At 42.5% G+C, this 11,538-nt stretch overlaps 2 protein-coding genes across 5 annotated transcripts; one reads left to right on the forward strand and one right to left on the reverse strand.

Moving 5' to 3' along the window:
* Positions 1-801: 801 nt before the first annotated feature.
* LOC135648795 (putative leucine-rich repeat receptor-like serine/threonine-protein kinase At2g19230) lies at positions 802-5,142 on the forward strand. Of its 3 annotated transcripts, none has more exons than XM_065166749.1 (13): positions 802-1,060; positions 1,127-1,673; positions 1,747-2,225; positions 2,346-2,484; positions 2,572-2,643; positions 2,710-2,781; positions 2,868-2,948; positions 3,091-3,254; positions 3,332-3,570; positions 3,760-3,886; positions 3,999-4,064; positions 4,134-4,323; positions 4,525-5,142. In XM_065166749.1, the coding sequence occupies exons 1-13, from the start codon at positions 943-945 to the stop codon at positions 4,979-4,981; spliced, it is 2,751 nt and encodes a 916-aa protein (XP_065022821.1). In that variant the 5' UTR covers positions 802-942; the 3' UTR covers positions 4,982-5,142. The 3 variants fall into 3 exon arrangements, with proteins under 3 accessions (XP_065022821.1, XP_065022822.1, XP_065022823.1); XM_065166750.1 differs by having other exon boundaries at positions 3,347-3,570; XM_065166751.1 differs by having other exon boundaries at positions 1,286-1,673.
* Positions 5,143-6,207: 1,065 nt separating this feature from the next.
* Positions 6,208-10,462, reverse strand: LOC135586904 (putative leucine-rich repeat receptor-like serine/threonine-protein kinase At2g19230). Of its 2 annotated transcripts, none has more exons than XM_065167801.1 (13): positions 10,290-10,462; positions 9,663-10,200; positions 9,111-9,589; positions 8,858-8,999; positions 8,690-8,761; positions 8,555-8,626; positions 8,386-8,466; positions 7,972-8,135; positions 7,656-7,894; positions 7,341-7,467; positions 7,163-7,228; positions 6,881-7,070; positions 6,208-6,795 (listed from the first exon to the last, which is right to left on the reverse strand). In XM_065167801.1, exons 1-13 carry the CDS (start codon positions 10,459-10,461, stop codon positions 6,342-6,344), a joined length of 2,796 nt encoding a protein of 931 aa, XP_065023873.1. In that variant the 5' UTR covers position 10,462; the 3' UTR covers positions 6,208-6,341. The 2 variants fall into 2 exon arrangements, with proteins under 2 accessions (XP_065023873.1, XP_065023871.1); XM_065167799.1 differs by having other exon boundaries at positions 9,663-10,206; positions 10,290-10,461.
* Between the last annotated feature and the right edge of the window lie 1,076 nt (positions 10,463-11,538).

Here is an 11,538-nt window from a genome sequence, read left to right on the forward strand (position 1 = left end):
GGTTGCTCATCAAGTGGGCTGGTGCTGGTAAACGAGAACAGCCGACGCTGCTCGCAGACGATGACCAGATGAGTTCGTTCAAAGGGTATGATATTTATCACCATCGATTTATAGTGGAATACTCATCAAATATTGATTTAAAATATTTAAATTTAATAGTAGAACACTTATCAAATATTAAGTGGGGAGAGATTTAAAGTTCCTCATGCTACTATCATGTCAAAACGGGAGTACTGCTATAAAGGCTTGATGAGTAAACTATTAGTAGTCTTAATCATCTTGGCTAAATAGTCCAATTTGTTAAGAGTTAGTCATTAGATCGAAGACTTTGATTATGACGAATAATACTAGTACTAGACATGCTCATATGCTAAATAGAGTGGATTATTATTGGACAATACCTCATATGCACCTTTGGTTTTGAGCTTAGTGGAGAAGTATTTAAACTTATCTATAAGGACGTGACGTGATGAATGATGATGAGTGTCTTATTATTAACTTACAACGGATAAATCAGTCATTCATCGGGAGTTGCTTATATTTTGGGAATTGGGAAGCTACTAATTCTTTCTGTTAATAACAGCTGAGGTTGAATTAGTCTCAGCAATCTAGTCCTTGGATTTTGTCAAGATGATGTAGTTTGCTGATCTATTTCCTTGTTACTAAAACTTGGCCTTCCCAACTAAACAAACGAAGAAGCTTTAATAAACGTTATCATGTCATCTTCGTAGTTTGACTTTTTGAGCCTTTAAATTGCCGATGATATGTTCGGTCTCATCTGTATATTCCAGCATTGTTTTCTTGTACTGTCTTGTATGTATGTCTTGAAGTAGGATGTATCTCTTACTTTATTCATATACACATAGCAAAATGTGGATCATTTGTTGAGTCCAGTCCTCTGACGTTGTCCCGGAAAGCCTTCCTGCGCAGGAAGAAGGTGTAATGACCATCAGTATGAGACGCTTCAACTCGAGTAAGATGACACTGATCTGGTCCTTCGTTCTTCTGTGCTTCATCGTGGCTGCCGTTCAAGTTCGAGCACAGACGACAAGCAATCATGGTAATCTCATACTTCCCATCTCAGAGTTAAAGCACTCGATCTGTTATTCTTCCCAATTCGATGCAGGTTTCATTAACATCGACTGTGGGATCCCGGAAAACTCTTCCTACCTCGATCAATCCCTCGGCATAACATACGTCTCCGACGCTCAGTTTATAGACACTGGCGTTAACCACGACGTCTTGCCGGCGTACGTCTCTGATCTCGCTCAACGTTATCTGACAGTGCGAAGCTTTCCTGATGGACCTCGCAATTGCTACACTTTCAAGTCGTTGACCCCGGGGTTGAAGTACCTCATCAGAGCCACGTTCTTGTATGGGAACTACGACTTCAAAAACAGTCTTTCGATTCAATTTGACCTCTACCTCGGAGTCAACCTCTGGAAGACGATAACCCTGACAGATCCATCGAGTTACTTCTTGACAGAAGCTATTACTGAAGCCACGGCGGATTTCATATCAGTGTGCCTAGTGAACACCGGTCGTGGGACTCCTTTCATATCGGGGTTGGATCTGCGACCCATGGTGGCGTCTCTTTGTCCGTTGGTCAACGCCTCTCGCAGTCTGGTTCTTTTGGATCGCTTCAACATGGCGCCAACCGGTATCTCTATCAGGTGAGAATTTTGAGTTGAGATGTATGTTCCGAGTTTTCTTCTCCATATACTGTTGTTTGAATGGAATTAATAGGTATCCATTGGACCCGTATGATCGTTATTGGTTCCAATATACGACCCAACCTTCCTGGAATGAGATATCTACCAACTCCATCGTGGAATATGGTGTGAATGATCACTTTGAGATACCTTCGAAGGTGATGCAGACTGCAGTTTACCCTGTGAACTCCACCAAACTGGAGCTCAGTTTCACACCGGATCCTGGAGACCTCAATGAATTCTACGCCGTCATGTACTTCGCCGAGCTGCAGCAGAATGCCTCGAGGCAGTTCTCCGTCTCCCTCAACGGAGCCCTGTTGAATGACGCCAAACCTTTCACTCCGGATTTCCTCACTTCCGACGCCATATATAACATCAATCCTAGCGCGGGATACGGTGAGCTAAACATCTCTCTGGTTGCGACACAGAGATCCACACTTCCTCCCCTCCTCAACGCCGTGGAGGTCTTCTCGACGATGAGAAACACGAACGTGGCGACGGATGGCGGAGATGGTAATCTATACCTTCGTCTCTGTTCATGGTGTCTGCACGAAGGAATGCAATGGCTTTTGCTGTTTTGTTATTGTAGTTGTTTCCCTAACAGACGTTGCTTTACCTCGTTGACTGCATCAGTGGATGCTATGATGGCGATCAAAGGGTTCTATCAGGTGAAGAAAAATTGGATGGGCGATCCATGTTCTCCAAAAGCTTATACGTGGGATGGACTAAATTGTGCTCTTAATGCATCTGGTGTTCCAAGGCTCACTACCCTGTGAGTTTTCTTCTCTCGACAAACTCTAATCATCAAGAAATGGCATTGGGAATCAGTTTGATACGATGTTGATTTTGAGTTTTGCAGCAATCTATCATACGGTGGATTGATTGGTGAAATAATCTCGTCTTTTGCCAACCTCACTGCAATACAGTACCTGTGCGTGCTTCTCATCTCAATCTATTATGATTCATCTTGACGAGTAAATAATGATAAATTTTACAGGGATTTATCTCACAACAACTTAACAGGACAAATACCTGCTGCTCTAGCATATGTTCCATCTCTCAAGCTCCTGTAAGTACTTCTATGTCAGCATCGTGTATCCTTTGAAGAACAGTAAGTCAAACTATGATGACACAACATTATTTGGCTACTTACAGAGACTTGACAAACAACCAACTCAGTGGACCAATTCCTTCTGCTCTTCTTGAGAAATCAAGGAATAAATCCATTACTTTAAGGTCTGTCCTAATCTTGAAATCTCGGTTTCCCAGTTTCTTTTTACTCCATGATTGAACGCAAAAAATTGGTTTCAGTCAACTCGATTGTCGGTAGAAACCTTGTTCATGTTTAAAGTTGAGAGTGAAATCCTTGTGCTGATAGAACTGATGGCAACCCAAACCTCTGTGGCGATCCCACTTCATGCGAGTCAAAGCCGACGAGAAGGCAGAAGGGAAAGACCGCAGCTATCGTTATATCTTGTGTGGTTTCCGTGGTGGTACTCTTTTCGGCGGTCATCGTTCTTTGCATGATGAGAAAGAAACAAGGTTAGTCATGTTCTTGCAACTACAAGTTTCATTTAGAGACCTCGATGTGTAACCTGCGTCTGATGATACTACGCTAGTTTTGAAATCCTCAGTAAGAGGAACCACTGATAAGCTTCATAACGACGATGAATTGCCACTTGAGAATCGAAAGTTCACATATAGGCAGCTGCAGAGCATCACTGACAACTTTGAGAGAATCATTGGAAAAGGAGGATTTGGGACTGTTTATTATGGCCATCTGGAAGATAATACCGAAGTTGCTGTCAAGATGCTATCCCAGTCATCATCACAAGGAACTAAAGAGTTTCTTGCCGAGGTAATCGATTCACGGCTTCTCCAAGCTTAAAATCTATGAAAGGAACCACCGAAAACAAGTTCATATTCCTCCTTACTCTGTTCTCCTCTGTTTTCGTTGACCTACTCGAGTTCAGTCTTATTTGTTTCATGGTACGTCCTTTCCATCCTACTCTCCAGGGGAAAAAGAAGTGACTCGATTGTGTTACAGGCCCAGCATTTGACGAGGGTGCATCACAAGAATCTAGTCTCTATGGTCGGCTACTGCATGGATGGAGATCATTTGGCACTTGTCTACGAGTTCATGTCTCAGGGAACCCTTAAAGACCATATTAGAGGTTCTCAAAGAAAAACTCTACACCTTAGCTATGTTAATCTTGGTTGTAGACATCTTCTGATTTGGTCTTTGGATGAAGCAACAAAGAGGTACTCATCATGACCTTTTAACAGGTATTGGCACTGCTGCACCTTTGAGCTGGGGACAGCGCCTACAGATCGCTCTTGAAGCTGCACTAGGTTGAGCAGTGAAACATACAAGTCACTGCATCTCTGTGCACTCACTGGTTTGGTTTGGATGATGTGTAGGACTCGAGTACTTGCACACCGGCTGCAAGCCTCCACTGATTCATAGAGACGTGAAGACCACAAACATCCTCTTGAACGAAAGGTTGGAGGCAAAGATATCAGATTTCGGGCTCTCCAGGACTTTCCATAGTGACGGCCACAGTCATGTCTCCACCAGGATTGTTGGAACCATGGGATACCTCGATCCAGAGTACTTTCACTTTGACTTCTGCTCTTCTAATCCTGTTCTGCTGACATGAACAAGTACAGAAGAACAGGAAGATCAAGAAAGAAACTTAGTACAACAAACATCTTCACTGATCATCTTCATACACTGTTTGTCGTTGCACTTGCACTACATATCATCAGCAAGAAGGGAGCTTAACTTGGATGTGGTTTTGCACTTCTGTAGGTACTTTATCAAAAACCGACTTAGCCAGAAGAGCGATGTGTATAGCTTTGGGGTGGTTCTCTTGGAACTGATCACAGGCCAGCCTCCCATAGTATGCATTCCAGAGAGCACTCACGTGGTTGAATGGGTTCGCCGAATGCTTGCGAAAGGGAGCATCGAGGATGTCGTCGACCCGAGTGTGCGGCAGGAGAACGTGGTGAATTCCGCTTGGAAGGTCGCCAATGTAGCACTTGCATGCGCTGCTCACGCTTCTAGCAAGAGGCCGGCGATGACGGATGTGGTGATGCATCTGAAGGAGAGTTTGGCGCTGTACAGTGATGGAGATGAGATCCAATTCGAACGCATCAGCAGCGAGAAGCTGTACATGGAATCTAGTGATACAAGTCAGATTAGTGCGTTTGATGTCCATCAATTTGGGAATGTTTGGGATAGCAGCGAAGGCCCTTCAGCAAGATGACATCGGTATCGCCACCTCTGTCTTGGGTCATCGTCGCCGTTTGCTTTCACTTCCAGAGGATGATTTGGCTTTTGTACTTCTAAGCTAAGAATGAACACAAACTGAAGGAGAATGCATTTGACTTATGTTTCCTCAAGAATAAACAAACCAGTAAAGTTGCTGAATCATATTAACTTTAGAAAGAATGATTCCTAAATTTGGTTTTTATAATGAATATAAGCAGAGAATTGATGAATCATATTAAATCTTATATTAATTTTATGATATATTATTTATTATTAATTTATTACTAATCAATCAATATATTAATTTTATTATATATATATATGGATTAAGATATATTTGAGCTTTTATGATCTCAGTCACTTATGATTTACTCGTGTATAAAATAATCCTTAAATTTTTAAAAATATAACATATGAGTTTCTTTCGTCAAGTCTAAGTTAACATATATTAAAATCTAATATGTTGATTCACAATAAATTATTAATATAATTATACATATAATTTAAATTTAAAAAAAATTAAGGTCTATTTAAGCTTATGTAGTTTTTGTTATGGATCACTTAAGCTCTTATGATTTACTCGTATCTAAAATAACTCATATATTTTTAAAAATGTAATAGCCTCTCATGTCAAGTCTGAGTTAACAGATATTAAAATTTACTTACGTGACATATTGACTCATAATAAACTATTAATATAATGATACGTATAATTTTAAGTTTAAAGAAAAGTTAAGGTCCATCTTGTCAAAAAAAGAAAAAGCGATAGAGACCATAGCGATGGACAAAGGTGGAGAGACAAATGTAAGAGAGGCCGGAGGTAGAGATGAGAGAGAGTTTGACCATCAGACTATTGTATACCTAGCATCAGACTAGTCGACACACATCCATCTCAGACAGGACCAAAAGCTCTTGAGCTCGTCATCGGTGCGAGAGAGATTGGATGCGTACAACACCTTGCTATGCAATAGTGACTCGGTGTTACTGTTGGTGGTTGTTTTCATGATGATGTTTCCTTCTGCAATTGATGGTGATCTCAGTTTTTTTTAAACTTAAATTAGATCATAATATTTGTTAGCTCATATGAGAAAAAAAACTTATATATTATATTTTTAAAAATATAAAAATTATTTTAGATACGAATAAATCATAAAAATTTAAGTTATTCATAATCAAAACCAAACATCTAACCTTAACAAATGCTTTAACATATGTATAATATTTGTTGTTACGTCGAGTAACTCCCAATACTTGTGGTCTTTGAGCACAAAGAAGCCGGATACATTCTCCTCCCGTTTGTGTTCATTCTCGAACCACGCGAAGCACGACCCAAAACAGAGGTGGCGAGACCAGCGTTACCTTGCTGAAGGGCCTTCGCTATCTGAAATGTTCCCAACCTGCTCGATATCAAACTTACTAATCTGGCTTATATCGCCCGAATCAGTGTACATCTTCTCGCTGCTCAAGTGCTGGAAATGGAGCTTAGCTCCGTCACCGTGCAACGCCAAGCTTTCCTTCAGCTGCATCACCACATCACTCATCGTCGGCCTGTTGCTCGACGCATGAGCAGCGCATGCCAGCGCCACATTGGCCACCTTCCAAGCAGAATTCACAACGTTCTCCTGCTGCAGGCTCGGGTCGACCACGTCCTCGATGTTCCCTTTTGCAAGCCTTCGGCGAACCCATTCCACCAGGTGAGTGTTCTCGGGATCATTAACCACCGGAGGTTGCCCTGTGATCAGCTCCAAGAGAACCACCCCAAAGCTATACACATCACTCTTCTGGCTCAGTTGGTTTTTGGTGTAGTACCTAAATAAGATCAATCGTTCCATTGGTTAGGTTTTGCGTTTTGCTTGTGTGCTCATTCACGTCAACAAGAAGCCAAGTGAAATACTTTGGATCGAGGTATCCCATGGTGCCGACGACCCTGGTGGAGACATGACTGTGGCCGTCACTCTGGAAAGTCCTGGAGAGCCCGAAATCTGATATCTTTGCCTCCAGCCTTTCGTTCAAGAGGATGTTTGTGGTCTTCACGTCTCTATGAATCAGTGGAGGCTTGCAGCCGGTGTGCAAGTACTCGAGTCCTACACATCATCCAAACCAAACCAGTGAGTGCACAGAGAAGGTTAAAGAAAGCGGCGGCTTTAGAAGTGACTTGTATGTTTCACCGCCCAACCTAGTGCAGCTTCAAGAGCGATCTGTAGGCGCTGTTCCCAGCTCAAAGGTGCAGCAGTGCCAGTACCTGTTAAAAGGTCATGATGAGTACCTCTTTGTAGCTTCATCCAAAGACCAAATCAGAATATGTCTACAACCAAGATTAACATAGCTAAGGTGTAGAGTTTTTCTTTGAGAACCTCTAATATGGTCTTTAAGGGTTCCCTGAGACATGAACTCGTAGACAAGTGCCAAATGATCTCCATCCATGCAGTAGCCGACCATAGAGACTAGATTCTTGTGATGCACCCTCGTCAAATGCTGGGCCTGTAACACAATCAAGTCACTTTTTTGTCCCCTGGAGAGTAGAATGGAAAGGATGTACCATGAAACAAATAGGACGAACTCGAGTAGGTCAACGAAAACAGAGGAGAACAGAGTAAGGAGGAATATGAACTTGTTTTCGGTGGTTCCTTTCATAGAGTTTAAGCTTGGAGAAGCCGTGAATCGATTACCTCGGCAAGAAACTCTTTAGTTCCTTGTGATGATGACTGGGATAGCATCTTGACAGCAACTTCGGTATCATTTTCCAGATGGCCATAATAAACAGTCCCAAATCCTCCTTTTCCAATGATTCTCTCAAAGTTGTCGGTGATGCTCTGCAGCTGCCTATATGTGAACTTTCGATTTTCAAATTGCAATTCATCTTCGTTATGAAGCTTATCAGTGGTTCCTCTTGCCGAGGATTTCAAGCCTAGCGTAGTATCATCAAATGCAGGTTACACATGGAGGTCTCTAAATGAAACTTGTAGTTGCAAGAACATGACTAACCTTGTTTCTTTCTTAGCATGTAGAGAATGATTACCGCCGCAAAGAGTACCACCACGGAAACCACACAAGATATAACGATAGCTGCGGTCTTTCCCTTCTGCCTTGACGTCGGCTTTGACTCGCAAGAAGCAGGATCGTCACAGAGGTTTGGGTTGCCATCAGTTCTATCATTACAAGGATTTCAAACTCAGCTTTTCTTGAATGTAAACAATCGCTCAGTTCAACACCGAGCTTCAGATGTGGAAATTTTACTGCAGCTGACATCTCTAAAGCCAAATCGCCATCACCATTCAGTAAAGTTTTCTTTCTGTATTCTACCTCTATCACCAATCAAGTCGACCCAAATAATCTTTTTGCAGTCAATCATGGAGTACAAAGAATCTGGAAAACTGAGATTTCAAGATTAGGACAGACCTTAGAGTAATCGATTTATTCCGTGATCTCTCGAGAAGAGCAGAAGGAATTGATCCATCGAGTTGGTTGTCTGTCAAATCTCTGAAAATATAGCCAAATAACGCTGTGTCATCACAGTTGGACTTACTGTTCTACAAAGGAAACACGATGCCGCCATAGAAATACTTACAAGAGCTTGAGAGATGGTATATATGCCAGAGCAGCAGGTATTGGTCCTGTTAAGTTGTTGTGAGATAAATCCCTGTAAAATTATGCCATTATTTATTTGTCGAGATGATAATAGCTTCAAATCAGAAGCACGTACAAGAACTGAATCGCACTGAGGCTGGCAAAAGAAGGGCTTATTTCACGAATCAATCCTTTGTATGACAGATTGCTGCAAAAACATCATCATATCCGAGTCATTCCATCGTCATTTGTTGATGATTAGAGTTTATCCACGGAGTTCTTCGTTGAGCCAAGAGAAACTTACAGTGCAGTGACCCTCGGAATACCAGATGCATTGAAGGTACAATTAAGCCCATCCCAGGTATAAGATTTGGGAGAACATGGATCGCCTGCCCAATTGTTGTTCTTCACCTGATACCACTCCTTGATCGCCATCATGGCATGAACTGATGCAGTCGACGAGGTAGAGCAAAATAATCATGTGTTAGAGAAACGACCACAAGAAAAGCCAGTGCATTCCTGCAGACACCATGAACAGAGATGAAGATACAGATTACCATCTCCACCATCCGATGCCACGTTCGTGTTTCGCACCGTCGAGAAGACCTCCACGGCGTTGAGGAGGGGAGGAAGTGTGGAACTCTCTGTTGCGACCAGTGAGATGTTTAGCTCACTGTATCCTGCGCTAGGATTGATGTTATATATGGCGTCGGAAACGAGGAAGTCCGGAGTGAAAGGTTTGGCGTCATTCAACAGGGCTCCGTTGAGGTAGACGAAGAACTGCCTCGAGGCGTTCTGCTGCAGCTCGGCGAAGTACATGACGGCGTAGAATTCATCGAGGTCTCCAGGATCTGGAGTGAAACTGAGCTCCAGTTTGGTGGAGTTCGCAGGGAAAACTGCTGTCTGCATCACCTTGGAAGGGACCTCAAAGTGATCATTCCCAGGAGTTTCGACAGTGGAGTTGGCGGATATCTCATCCCAGGAAGGTTGGGTTGTATATTGGAACCAATAACGATCATACGGGTCCAATGGATACCTATTAATTCCATGCAAACAATAGTGTATGGAGAAGAAAACTTGGATCATACATCTCAACTCAAAATTCTCACCTGATAGAGATACCGGTCGGCGCCATGTTGAAGCGATCCAAAAGAACCAGACTGCGAGAGGCGTTGACCAGCGGATAATGAGACGCCGCCGTTGGTCTCAGATCCAACCCCGATATGAAAGGAGTCCCACGGCCGGTGTTCACCAGACACACCGATATCAGATCAGTGATGGCCTCGGTAACAGCTTCGGTCAAATAGTTACTTGATGGATCTGTCAGGTTTATCGTCTTCCAGAGGTTGACGCCGAGGTAGAGATCAAACTGAACGGAAGGACTGTTTTTGAGGTCGTAGTTCCCGTACAAGAATGTTGCTCTGATGAGGTACTTCCACCCCGGGACGATCGACTTGAAGGTGTAGCAATTGCGAGCTCCGTCAGGGAAGCTTCTCACCGTCAAAAATCGCTGAGCGAGAGCAGGGAAGGACGCCGGCGAGACGTTGTAGTTGACACCGGTGTCCGTATACTGTGCATCGGAGACGTAAGTTAGGCCCGAGACGTAGGAAGAGTTCTCCGGGATGCCGCAGTCGATGTTAATGAAACCTGCATCTAAGTGAGTATAACACTCAGATGGGAAGCACTGAGAATACACGCAGCGGATCATATCATCTCTTGGTTGGCCTCTGTTCTACCTGTCGTCTGTGCTCGAACTTGAACAGCGGCCACGAAGAAGAAGAAGAAGAAGCACAGGAGCGCCATCTTCTTGGAGCTGAAGCATCTCATTCCAAAAATGGCCATTGCCCTTTCTTCCTCTGCAGAAGAGCATGTCGAGACAAAGCTCAGAGGGATGAAATCAACATACATATACTGGAGAACAAATGAACTACATTTTTATACATATAAAGGATAGAATTGCTCCAATAGAATATTACATGAAAAGATCGGAAAAGATACAGCCCACTACAAGACATACAATACGGTACAAGAAAAACGTTGCTAGAATAGAATCAATAGATCAGAATGGCATTAGTATGCGGAAGAAAGTCAAACTATAGAACAGAGAGGATAAGTTTAAGAAAAGCTTCTCCTTGTCTTCTAATTCAGAAGGTCAAGTTCATGATACGAAGAAACAGATCAGCAGATCTCATCGTGTTCCTCAAGAAATCGGGTGATTCTTTCCAGGCAAGAATTCCAGCCAACTGCAGGAGAGCAATCACCTGCCACATTCTAGGCATGTGGTTTCTTCCGAGTGCTCCCAGCAGACCAACATATCAACTCATTGACTCGTAGCAAGCACACAACTATTTTCAATCACGTCCGTGGAAACCAGCGCGGATTATTAGTATTAGATATATGGGTTGAGAGAGGAATGAATGATTCACGTTTGGAGCTTCTCGACTTGACTTCCCACGAGAAGACTATTAAATGGGCAGGTGGCTGTTTTGTGTTGCCTCTGTTCTCAGTATATGCTCTCTCTCTCTCTCTCTCTCTCTCTCTCTCTCTCTCTCTCTATATATATATATATATATATATATATATATATATATGTATATATATATAAAGTCATGAATGAATCAGGGATACCATCTAAGCTGCGAAGATAAGCCGAGGAGGACCACAGGGGAAACCTGCACATAAAGATAAAAGATTACACATGTTATTGGGTCAATCTAATCTCCCAGAAATCTGTGTTCTACCATTCTATGACTTTGTCCGGTAGTTTTTGTATCATCTGTCATTATACATGTTATTGGGTCAATTCTAATCTCAGAGAAATATAAGAATTCTCTTTCTCAGAGAAAAAAAAAAAAGAGGAGAAATATGAGGAGCTTAAGTTGATTTTATAACTAGAAACATAAACTTTGTGACTCATCAAGGGATTGATGCTTCAATCCTTTCATTCGAATCGCTAGTGAAAGCTTCAAACTGAAAACGAATTCG

This window comes from Musa acuminata, chromosome BXJ3-9 (genome assembly GCF_036884655.1).
Source record: "Musa acuminata AAA Group cultivar baxijiao chromosome BXJ3-9, Cavendish_Baxijiao_AAA, whole genome shotgun sequence".
NCBI lineage: Eukaryota > Viridiplantae > Streptophyta > Magnoliopsida > Zingiberales > Musaceae > Musa > Musa acuminata.